We start from the raw sequence: 12,959 nt of genomic DNA, 5'->3' as shown, positions 1-12,959 counted from the left end.
GCTGCTCTCCGCAGAGAAGGGATCTTAGTTCACCCATATCTGGACGACTGGCTTATTCGGTCAAAGTCTCAACTGCAGGGTGTACAAGCCGTGAACCGTGTGGTTTCTCTTCTACGATCACTAGGCTGGATCATCAATCTCGACAAGAGTCATCTCACACCCTCGCAGACGCTGAACTTTCTGGGAGCTCACTTCAACACAAAGATGGGCAAGGTGTTTCTGAAACCGGAACGTGCACAGTCGTTGCGTGCGCAGATTCGGCGATTCTCATCCCTCCCAGAACCTACAGCCTGGGATTATCTTCAGGTTCTAGGGACTATGGCGTCCACAATCGACCTAGTTCCATGGGCCTTCGCTCATCTTCGACCTCTTCAGTGGGCCTTGCTGTCTCGTTGGAAGCCGGTTTCAGGGGATTACCAAACAGTACTTCCAATCCCGGCGGTGACTCGTCTCAGTTTCCATTGGTGGTTAGACCCTCGACACTTAGCTCGAGGAGTGTCCCTGGAGACTCCGGATTGGGTAGTAATCACCACGGACGCCAGCCTCACCGGTTGGGGGGCGGTCTGTCGCTTGAGTTCCATCCAAGGAACTTGGACACAGGAACAAAGGAAGTGGTCCATCAATCGTCTGGAGACCAGGGCAGTTCGTCTTGCTCTCCAGGGTTTCTTCCCGATGGTTCGTCAAAGGGCGGTCCGGATTCTGTCGGACAATGCAACAACGGTGTCTTACATCAATCGCCAGGGGGGCACCAAGAGTCGCCTTGTAGCGTGGGAAGCGGAGAAGTTGATGCGTTGGGCAGAGCTCAACTTACTCCGCATATCAGCCTCTCACATAGCAGGCGTCGAAAACGTACAGGCAGACTTTCTCAGCCGTCAACGCCTGGATCCCGGGGAGTGGGAACTCTCCATGGCTGCGATGTCCCTGATAGAACATCGGTGGGGCAAACCCCGCATGGATCTCATGGCCACAGCGGCAAACTCAAAGGCAACTCGCTTCTACAGTCGCAGAAGGGAACACGGTGCAGAGGGGGTCGATGCACTAGTCCTTCCATGGCCGCAGCGGATTCTCCTGTATGTCTTCCCGCCGTGGCCTCTTGTGGGGAAGGTGTTAAGGCGGATAGAGACCCATCCGGGTCCGGTGATCCTGGTAGCTCCGGAATGGCCTCGTCGTCCATGGTTTGCGGATCTTCTACACCTCGCTCACGACGGTCCGATTCGACTCGGTCACCTCCCACGACTTCTCAGGCAAGGGCCCATATTTTTCGAGGCGGTGGATCGCTTCTGTCTTGCGGCCTGGCTTTTGAGAGGCGTAGATTCAGGCGTCGGGGATACCCGGAGGCCGTGATTTCCACTCTTCTTCGAGCTCGTAAGTCGTCTACTTCGGTTACATATGTAAGAGTCTGGAAGGTGTTTGAAGATTGGTGCGTATCGCGCTCTCTTATTCCGAGTAGTGCTTCGGTAGCACAGATTCTTGACTTCTTGCAGTCAGGCCTGGAAATGGGTCTCGCGTACAACTCCATTAGGGTTCAGGTGGCTGCTTTGGGAGCGTTTCTCCATAATGGAAAGGGTTCGCTTCTCTCGGCGCATCCGGATGTTGTACGCTTCCTCCGGGGGGTACGACAGTTGAAGCCTCCGACCAGACCGCTCTGTCCTTCCTGGAGTCTCAACCTGGTACTCAAGGTACTGGGGGACCCGCCATTCGAACCTTTACGGACGTCCACCATTAAGGATCTTACACTTAAGTCTATTTTTCTGGTGGCTATTACTTCAGCGCGTCGCATTTCAGAACTCCAGGCACTGTCCTGTAGGGAACCTTATCTCCGTTTCACGGACTGCGGAGTATCTTTACGCACGGTACCTTCTTTTTTACCCAAGGTAGTCTCTACTTTTCATCTCAACCAGTCGGTTGAATTGCCTTCCTTCTCGTCGGAGGATTCTAGACAATTGCGTTCCTTGGATGTCAAGAGGTGTCTTTTGCAGTATCTGGCATCTACAAATGAATTTCGGCTCTCAGACCATTTGTTTGTTCTTTGGTCAGGGCCTAGGAAAGGTTGTATGGCTTCCAAGGCTACTATCGCCCGTTGGTTGAAGGGTGCGATAGTCTCAGCGTACATAACGGCTGGAAGAAATCCACCGTTGGCTGTTAAGGCTCATTCTGTAAGGGCCCAAGCTGCCTCTTGGGCGGAGAGTATGTCTGTATCTGCACAAGAGATTTGTAGAGCGGCTACCTGGAAGTCACTGCATACTTTTTCCAAGCACTACCGTCTGGATGTCCGGGCTCCCGTGTTCGGATCTTTCGGAGATAGTGTCATTCGAGCAGGGCTTTCCAAGGCCCACCCGTAGTAGGGAAGCTTTGGTACATCCCACCGTCTGGACTGATCCTGGTACGTACAGGGAAAAGAAAATTATTCCTCACCTGCTAATTTTCGTTCCTGTAGTACCAAGGATCAGTCCAGACACCCTCCCTAATGTCTGGGGGGAATTATTCTTGGGAAACGCCTCTGCTCGTCCTTACTACTCTTTTCTGTCTCTACCTCTGACATTCCCTGGTTCTCTAGGGAATGATCGAGTATTTTGTGTGTTTGTTTTGCAAGTTCCATGTTTGTAATTGGTTTAAAACAGTTCAATTGTTAGTTACACTTTCTGAACAGTTGTGTTTCTTGATTCCTCCAATGTTTTCCTCTTTTTGGCTATGAAAGTCTTGTTACTGAGGATTCTAGCTCCAGGTGTGAGGTCATATAGGACCTCCCCCCCCTCTCGAGCTTTTGTTCTGACTCCATCTGCTGGACAGGGGACATAACCCACCGTCTGGACTGATCCTTGGTACTACAGGAACGAAAATTAGCAGGTGAGGAATAATTTTCTTTTTGAGCTGTTCAGGCAGGAAAAAAATAACATTCATTCTGGGACCTAATAATACATTTACATGGGTATCTTAATATGAAGGTCAATCCCAGGGAAACTATCTGTGCCCTCAATGCAAGGAAATCTCTTCTTCTCTCTTGAGTAGCATGAGCAAAATCCAGATAAATTCAAACTATGGATCCATAAAATGGCACCGTTATGTTCTTAGGGGCGGATTTTCAGAGCCCTGCTCGCGTAAATCCGCCCAAAACCGGGCGGATTTACGCGAGCAGGGCCCTGCGCGCCGGGAAGCCTATTTTACATAGGCCTCCCGGCGCGCGCAGAGCCCCGGGACTCGCGTACATCCCGGGGTTCTCGGAGGGGGGCGTGTCGGGGGGCGTGTCGGGGGGGGGGCGTGTCGGGGGCGGGCCCGGTCGTCGCGGCGTTTCGGGGGCGTGTCGGCAGCGTTTTGGGGGCGGGTACGGGGGCGTGGCTACGGCCCGGGGGCGTGGCCGCGCCCTCCGTACCCACCCCCAGGTCGCGGCCCGGCGCGCAGGAGTCCCGCTCGCTCGCGGGGATTTACGCCTCCCTCCGGGAGGCGTAAATCCCCCGACAAAGGTAGGATGGGGGTTTAGACAGGGCCGGGCGGGTGGGTTAGGTAGGGGAAGGGAGGGGAAGGTGAGGGGAGGGCAAAGGAAAGTTCCCTTCTAGGCCGCTCCGATTTCGGAGCGGCCTAGGAGGGAACGGGGGTAGGCTGCGCGGCTCGGCGCGCGCAGGCTATACGAAATCGATAGCCTTGCGCGCGCCGATCCAGGATTTTAGCCGATACATGCGACTACGCGCGTATCTACTAAAATCCAGCGTACTTTTGTTTGCGCCTGGAGCGCAAACAAAAGTAGGCTGTTCGCGCTCGTCTGAAAATCTACCCCTTTATCTTTAGAAGAAACAGAGAGAAAAAACATCTTGCTTATGCAAGGAGTTTTTTCATCTTCAAATTTAAGTATTTCAAGAAAATATTTTTTTAAGGTAACATGGGGGGATCTCCTCCACTACTTTGGGAAAATTCTGAAACCGTAGATTTAAATGTCTTGTGTATGTCTCCAAATTCTCAAGCCTACGAGAGACACTAGTAAGATATTTAATCAATTTCACATTACAGTCTTGAGTTTTTTGTACAGATGTCTTGACAGCTTCCACCCGGGGTTCAAACTCATTTAGTTGAGCCTCAAATGATTCACATGTAATATTGAGATTCTCCAGTCTAGTATTATGGTCTCGCAGAGAGCAGCCAAATCCAACTACTAGGTCCCATAGTGCATCCAGTGTGACTATTGCTGGCTGGGTGGCAGTTGAAACTGAAAAGACTCACCCACATTCCCAGATGAAGAAGCCTCCACCGGTAGGGCTCTCTCTGAATCAGCTGGGCCTCGCTCGCTAACTTCCAGCACTTGCACTGGGGTCGATGTAGTCGGGATCACCGGTTCCAAAACACCAGGAGCTCCAAAGATCCCGCAGGAAGTGAGAGGGCCAGAGGCATTCCTCCACTCTGCCCCCCCCCCACCGGAGTCGCAGAGATCGCGTCATCATTCTGCTTCGCAGCATAGAGAGAGAGGTTGAATAAGTCAATACCAGCAAGCAACAAGGATCCGGGGGGGCTCAAGGTAACTTCCCCAATGAAACTGATGCTCCCTCATCTAAATCAAAGCAGGGGCACTCATCCTCTTATCAGTTGCTTTTGCCGGGTGCTGCCCCTTAGGGAGAGCTGGGGTCGGGGGGGGGGGGGGGTAGACTCTCACTTTCCCTTTTCTTTTAGGAGGCATTTTAGCAGAAAGTCTTCTGTAAATGGAGAGCGGCTAACAGCAAACCGGTTCACGCTACTATCTTGCCCCCCACAGTTTTCCCCATTTCTAAATGAACTTAACTAGAAGAAATATAATTAGGACACCAGGCACCATTTTTTTAATAGTGTCTCCCTTTTTGCTCAGCAAAAATAAAGAAGCGTAGCAGATTATTTTTTTCAAACTAGCCAATATACTATTGCAATCTTTCAAGCTCTTGTTATGAATGAATTTGATTCAGCCAGCTAATGTTGCCAAGATTCCATCATTAATCAACTATCAATTTAGCAGTCCTCAAAAGTCAGTGGAACAGAATGATTTAATCTATTGTTTAGTAATCATTCACATCTATGCACATTATCTAGTTCCTACAAGTTCTGAATTATTGTTTTCCTTTAGGAGCAGAACAGTAAAAAATGTTTCACTTAACCACAAATTATTCTCTTCTTTAGTCAAAGAGCTGATCACTTCATTAGTCTCTGAATGAGGAGGATTTTGTCATCCATGCCCTACAATTGCTGCTTTGTCTCTGATCAGGGTTGTATTCTGAAATTCCTTGTAATCTTCACATTGGAAGCTACTCAGGCGAAGCCATGGATAATAATGTCATTCATCTACTGTCTGATTCAGATTCTTAGAGTGAGTTACTTTCCAATTAAAGGCCATTATTTCCACTCTTTATTTTTTCTCTGATTTACTGGGTGGAATCTAACAGGACCCATTGAGATCAGACCTATCAATCAGTGTGCAACAGTAGCTAAATTACTTCCCCTTGCCTTCAACAGGAAGCTGAAGCATTCATTCAACAATGACAATAGTTATGTTTATGCTAAGAAGTACGCTGTCTTTATATATGAACATATGTTTGTAAAATAATTGTAGATCTATAATAGAAACAAACAATAAATAAGAAAATAAGAACTGCCATACTGGGTCAGACCAGTATACTGTTTGCAACAGTGGCAAATCCAGACCTGGCAAAATCCCAAATAGTAGATGGATTCCATGCCTCTTACACACAAGAATAAGCAGTGACTTTCCCCAAATCTACTTGGTTAATAACAGTTTATGAACTTTTCCTCCAGGAACTTGTCCAAACCTTTTTAAATCTAGCTATGCTAATTGCCTATCACATCATCTTGTCATGAATTTCAGAGCTTAATTGTTCAATGAGTTTAAAAACATTTTCTTGGAAAACAAGATGGCCACATTACCTGAGATGCTGCATTCTGCTGTCCCTAGCTTGCTGTTTTCTTAGGAAAATAAGAAATTGCCATGCTGGGTCAGACCAAGGGTCCATCAAGCCCAGCAACCTGTTTCCAACAGAGGCCTAAACCAGGTGACAAGAACCTGGCAAGTACCCAAACACTAAGAAGATCCCATGCTACAGATGCCAGTAATAGCAGAGGCCATTCCCTAATTGCACTAACCACATCCTCTGGCAACAAATTCCAGAGCTTAATTGTGTGTTGAGTGAAAAAGAATTTTCTCCGATTAGTCTTAAATGTGCTATTTTCTAACTTCATGGAGTGCCCCCTAGTCCTTCTGTCATCTGAAAGTGTAAATAACCAATTCACATTTACTCATTCAAGACCTCTCATGATTTTAAAGACCTCTATCATATCCCCCCTTTTAACCGGCATGGTTAAAAGGGGAGGTGAAAGAAGCTATTTTAGCCAAAAGATCTTCATTCAAAAATTGGAAGAAGGATCCAACACAAGAAAATAGGATAAAGCATAAACATTGGCAAGTTAAATGTAAGACATTGATATTTGATAAGACAGGCTAAGAGAGAATTTGAAAAGAAGTTGGCTGTAGAGGCAAAAACTCACAGTAAAAACTTTTTTAAATATATCCGAAGCAGAAAGCCTGTGAGGGAGTCAGTTGGACCGTTAGTTGATCGAGGGGTTAAAGGGGCACTTAGAGAAGATAAGGCCATCGCGGAAAGATTAAATGATTTCTTTGCTTCGGTGTTTACTGAAGAGGATGTTGGGGAGGTACCCGTAATGGAGAAGGTTTTCATGGGTAATGATTCAGATGGACTGAATCAAATCACAGTGAACCTAGAAGATGTGGTAGGCCTGATTGACAAACTGAAGAGTAGTAAATCACCTGGACCGGATGGTATACACCCCAGAGTTCTGAAGGAACAAAAAATGAAATTTCAGACCTATTAGTAAAAATTTGTAACTTATCATTAAAATCATCCATTGTACCTGAAGACTGGAGGATAGCAAATGTAACCCCAATATTTACAAAGGGCTCCAGGGGCGATCTGGGAAACTACAGACCGGTTAGCCTGATTTCAGTGCCAGGAAAAATAGTGGAAAGTGTTCTAAACATCAAAATCACAGAACATATGGAAAGACATGGTTTAATGGAACAAAGTCAGCATGGCTTTACCCAGGGCAAGTCTTGCCTCACAAATCTGCTTCACTTTTTTGAAGGAGTTAATAAACATGTGGATAAAGGTGAACCGGTAGATATAGTATACTTGGATTTTCAGAAGGCGTTTGACAAAGTTCCTCTTGAGAGGCTTCTAGGAAAAGTAAAAAGTCATGGGATAGGTGGCGATGTCCTTTCGTGGATTGCAAACTGGCTAAAAGACAGGAAACAGAGAGTAGGATTGAATGGGCAATTTTCTCAATGGAAGGGAGTGGACAGTGGAGTGCCTCAGGGATCTGTATTGGGACCCTTACTGTTCAATATATTTATAAATGATCTGGAAAGAAATACGGCGAGTGAAATAATCAAATTTGCAGATGACACAAAATTGTTCAGAGTAGTTAAATCACAAGCAGATTGTGATAAATTGCAGGAAGACCTTGTGAGACTGGAAAATTGGGCATCCAAATGGCAGATGAAATTTAATGTGGATAAGTGCAAGGTGATGCATATAGGGAAAAATAACCCATGCTATAATTACACAATGTTGGGTTCCACATTGGAACACAACCAACCCAAGAAAGAGATCTGGGTGTCAAAGTGGATAACACATTGAAATCGTCGGTTCAGTGTGCTGCGGCAGTCAAAAAAGCAAACAGAATGTTGGGAATTATTAGAAAAGGAATGATGAATAAAACGGAAAATGTCATAATGCCTCTGTATCGCTGCATGGTGAGACAGCACCTTGAATACTGTGTACAATTCTGGTCGCCGCATCTCAAAAAAGATATAATTGCGATGGAGAAGGTACAGAGAAGTACTACCAAAATGATAAGGGGAATGGAACAACTCCCCTATGAGGAAAGACTAAAGAGGTTAGGACTTTTCAGCTTGGAGAAGAGATGACTGAGGGGGGATATGATAGAGGTGTTTAAAATCATGAGAGGTCTAGAACGGGTAGATGTGAATCGGTTATTTACTCTTTCGGATAGTAGAAAGACTAGGGGACACTCCATGAAGTTAGCATGGGACACATTTAAAACTAATCGGAGAAAGTTCTTTTTTACTCAACGCACAATTAAACTCTGGAATTTGTTGCCAGAGAATGTGGTTCGTGCAGTTAGTATAGTTGTATTTAAAAAAGGATTGGATAAGTTCTTGGAGGAGAAGTCCATTACCTGCTATTAAGTTCACTTAGAGAATAGCCACTGCCATTAGCAATGGTTACATGGAATAGACTTAGTTTTTGGGTACTTGCCAGGTTCTTATGACCTGGATTGGCCACTGTTGGAAACAGGATGCTGGGCTTGATGGACCCTTGGTCTGACCCAGTATGGCATTTTCTTATGTTCTTATGTTCAATGGCTCCTAAATGGAAAGGCAAAGTTCGGGTATATCCCCCTGAGACCACTTACCTCGAAGAACAACAAATTTGAGATGAAGGCAACAGTCCAGCAGCAAGAGGGGGGCTTCCCAGTCTTTTGCATCGAGTGTCACATGTATGATTTTTTACCCGCCGGTGAGAAATTGTACATATGCATATGATGCAAAGAGCTCCTGTCTCTCAGAGAATGAGTCTGATCTCTGGAGGCTAGTGGCAGACCTGGAGGAGCTGAGATAGACAGAGAGGTATAGAGATGAGACCTTCAGGGACATAGTAACCAAGTTCCAACAGATTGGCAGCCCTGGTGGTGCCTTGGAGGAAGAAGGTCTCATGATCAGAGAGCATCAACCTGGTATAGCAGGAAAGGATCCTGTAGCAAGGACTTGCTCTCCAGGTTGTACATTGTCCTTTTGCACTGAGGATGTGTCTCCAAGACCTACTGCCCAGGAGAAAAGGGTTAGGTTGGCCGTCATAGTTGGTGATTCGATTATTAGGTATGTAGACAGCCGGGTGGCTGGTGGACGTAAGGATCGCCTGGTAACATTTAGCCAGGTGCTTTCTAGAACCTCATTCTTTATTGTACTCTTTGTTCTTTAATCCCCAGTTACTTGATCCAAGTTTATCCACCTGTTCGATGTAATTGCATTCTATCATGCCTGTTTAATGTAATAATGTAAACCGAATTGATATGTAACTTTGCTACATGAATTTCGGTATATAAAAATGTTAAATAAATAAATAAATAAAATAACATGCCTACCTGGTGCGAAGGTGGCAGACCTCACGCATCACCCAGATAGGATTTTAGACAGTGCTGGGGAGGAGCCGGCTGTCATGGTACATGTGGACACCAATGTCATAGGAAAATGTGGGAAGGAGGTTCTGGAAGCCAAATTTAGGCTCTTAGGTAGAAAGTTTAAATCCAGAATCTCCAGCATAGCATTCTCTGAAATGCTCCCTGTTCCACGTGCAGGTCCCCAGAGGCAGGTAGAGCTCCAGAGTCTCAATATGTGGATGAGACGATGGTACAAGAAAAAGGGTGTTATGCGCAGGCTGTGAACACCTTGGACTGATGGGAGGGTGGTATACCTTAGGAGCTGGATCCTTAGGTTCTCACATCGGGTGGCGAGGCGGAACAGAAGATGTGACCGGCTAACCCTCGGCACTGGAGACTGAGGTGACCGTGGAGGCAGAGGAAGAGTCGTGCCTTCAAAGAAGCCAACTGTGTCTTCGCTACTGAAAGCCTGCGGTCCCCCCGGGAGGAGCCCCTAGGGACCTGGGCCACTGGGACTTAGCTGGACCTTTGAGAGGTCAAGGAGTCGTGAGGTTGGTGCAAGGGCTAACTGGAGCTTCACCCCTGGAAGCCCGTGGTCCCCCCGGGAGGAGCCCGTAGGGACCCGGGCCTCTGGGACAGGTGGGCCCTTGGAGACGATGGTCCAGAAGAAGTCCAATGTCAAGTGCCAGAGGGTCGTCACTTACCAGTCCGAGGTCACACACCAAGGGATCACCAGTTGCCAGTCCGAAGTCACACACCAGGAATCACCGCTTGCCAGTCCAAAGTCAAGAACCAAGGAATCAATGAGACGAGACAGGAACCAGGAAGCAAGGATCCGAAGCACAAGAAGACTCACCGAAGCAAGCAGACCTGACCAAACACGGAAGTTGCCAAGTCAAGGAACATAAGAACATAAGAACATAAGAAAATGCCATACTGGGTCAGACCAAGGGTCCATCAAACCCAGCATCCTGTTTCCAACAGTGGCCAATCCAGGCCATACGAACCTGGCAAGTACCCAAAAACTAAGTCTATTTCATGTTACCATTGCTAATGGCAGTGGCTATTCTCTAAGTGAACTTAATAGCAGGTAATGGACTTCTCCTCCAAGAACTTATCCAATCGTTTTTTAAACACAGCTATACTAACTGCACTAACCACATCCTCTGGCAACAAATTCCAGAGTTTAATTGTGCATTGAGTAAAAAAGAACTTTCTCCGATTAGTTTTAAATGTGCCCCATGCTAACTTCATGGAGTGCCCCCTAGTCTTTCTACTATCCAAAAGAGTAAATAACTGATTCACATCTACCCGTTCTAGACCTCTCATGATTTTAAACATCTCTATCATATCCCCCCTCAGTCGTCTCTTCTCCAAACTGAAAAGTCCTAACCTCTTTAGTCTTTCCTCATAGGGGAGGTGTTCCATTCCCTTTATCATTTTGGTAGCTTTACTCTGTACCTTCTCCATCGCAATTATTTATTTATTTATTTATTTATTTCGAATTTCTTCTATACCGATAACCGTTTGCACATCGTATCGGTGTACATACAACTAAGAACTATTGGGCAAGGCCCTTACATAGAACAATAGCAAAAAGGAAGCAAAACAAACTATATATAACGTGAAAGGAGGAGCAATAAAACGGGTATGTTAGGCATAAATTATACACTGAATAATACATAATACATAAACTATAATACAAGGTAAAGAGAGGTTGGGAGTGGGAAAGATAAGGGTAACAATAAGGGGAGTATAGATGACAGGGGAGGGAGGGAGGGGTTTCTAGTGATTAAGAAATAACTTACTGGCTGTCAGGTATTATTCGTGGAGGGGGGAGGGAGTAGAGGGTAGGCCTGAAGGAACAACCATGTTTTTTTTTTAATTTAGGAGTGGAGGTCTCGGTGCGTAAGTCAGAGGGTAGGGAATTCCATAAGGTGGGACCAGCAAGAGAAAAGGCTCTGTTCATAGTAGAAGTAAGTTTGATAGATTTGATTGAAGGGGTGCAGAGTATTCCTTGGAGAGCGGGACGAGTAGGTCTTGTGGTTGTGCGAGGAAGGAGCGGGGGGTTGATCCATTGGAGGTTGTCATTTGTAATGCTTTTATGGATGAGGGAGAGTGCTTTGTAGAGTATGCGTGATTGTATAGGAAGCCAGTGAAGTCCAATGAGAGTAGGAGTGATGTGGTCTCTTTTTTTGGAGCATGAAAGAATACGTGCAGCGGCGTTTTGTAAGAGTTGTAACGGTTTAGTATATGTTGAGGGGAGGCCGAGGAGGAGAGATTTACAGTAGTCTATTTTAGAAAAAATAATAGCCCGAAGAACTGTGTGAAAATCAGAATAGTGTAGTAAAGGTCTGAGTTTTTTAATAGTTTGTAGCTTGAAAAAGCAGTCTCTTATGATAGAGTTTATAAAGGGTTTGAAAGTGAGATTGTTGTCAATGAGAACACCCAGTTTGCGAGTGTGGGAGGGGAAGGATGTGGTGGAGTGAGAGAGGGGGATAGGGGGGTAAGGATGTGTGGAGGAAATGATGAGTTCAGTTTTTTTAGGATTAAGGGCAAGGTGCATGTCAGTGAGGAGCTGGTTAATGGAGGAAAGGCATGCTTCCCAGTTTTGGAGGGCGGATTGTAGGGAGTCAGAAAAGGGGAAGAGAATTTGCACATCATCTGCGTAGATGAAATGCTAGATACCAAGATTGGTGAGAAGTGTGGTAAGAGGAAGCATGTAGATGTTAAAGAGGGTAGAGGACAGAGATGAGCCCTGGGGGATGCCCTGGAGAAGGTTGATAGGTTCGGATTCAGTGTTATTAGTTAGGACGGTGAAGTAACGATTTTGAAGGTAGGATTGTATCCAGGAGAGTGCAGTTCCAGATATCCCAATGCTTCTGAGGATGTTGATGAGGATATTGTGATTGACGGTGTCAAACGCAGCAGAGATGTCCAACATGGCAATCAGATAAGAGGAGCCAGAGTCAATACCCTTGATTAATGTGTCAGTAAGTGAGATTAGTAAGGTTTCTGTGCTAAGGTGCTTCCTGAAACCATATTGCATTGAGGGAAGAATATTGTGTTGTTCAAGGAAGAGAGAGAGGCGAGAGTTGACTAGTTTTTCAAGGATTTTAGCGAGGATGGGTAGGTTGGAGACAGGTCTGAAATTGGAAAGGGTGGAGGGATCAAGATTGGGTTTTTTGAGGATGGGTTTAACCACTGCTTGTTTGAGAAAATTGGGGACTGTGCCTTGTTCCAGGGAGCAGTTGCAGATGTTAGATAGGGGTTTGGCAATTTCTTTGGGGATAGATAGGAGAAGTTTAGAGGGGATAGTTTCAGAGGGATGTGAGGATGGTTTCATCTTTCTTAGGATGTTCTCTATTTCCAGCGAGGAAGAAGTGTCAAAAGAGGACAGTGAGGCTGTGAAATTGAGGATAGGAAGAGTCACATTATTGGGGTTGAGAGAAAATTGAGCAGTGAGAGAGGAAACTTTATTTTTAAAGAAGTAGGCTAATTCATTGCAGAGATTCTTGGAGGTAGTTGTTAGAGGTTGTGTAGAGGGGGAGCTGGTCAGGTCAGAGATCATAGAAAAAAGGGCCTTGGGATTGTATTGCAGACCATGTATCTTTTTAGCATAGTATTCTCGTTTAGTACGGAGGATGGTGTTTCTGTATTCGTGCATGCATTGATAATAAGTAGTTTTGGTTGCTGGAGATGGGTGTTTGCGCCAGGACCTTTCTGCAGCTCTC

General features: G+C 45.9%; 1 protein-coding gene across 1 annotated transcript in view; it reads left to right on the top strand.

Moving 5' to 3' along the window:
• Positions 1–344: 344 nt before the first annotated feature.
• Positions 345–12,959, top strand: part of LOC115077030 — an 88,079-nt gene continuing 75,464 nt past the window's right edge. Inside the window, exons 1-2 of the mRNA XM_029579180.1 lie at positions 345–1,244; positions 6,712–6,765. Coding sequence (XP_029435040.1) covers positions 345–1,244; positions 6,712–6,765 — 954 coding nt within the window. The remainder of the gene's footprint in view (positions 1,245–6,711; positions 6,766–12,959) is intronic.

The sequence above is a fragment of the Rhinatrema bivittatum genome, chromosome 15 (genome assembly GCF_901001135.1).
Source record: "Rhinatrema bivittatum chromosome 15, aRhiBiv1.1, whole genome shotgun sequence".
NCBI classification, from domain to species: domain Eukaryota; kingdom Metazoa; phylum Chordata; class Amphibia; order Gymnophiona; family Rhinatrematidae; genus Rhinatrema; species Rhinatrema bivittatum.
This window is presented reverse-complemented; position numbering and strand designations above follow the sequence as displayed.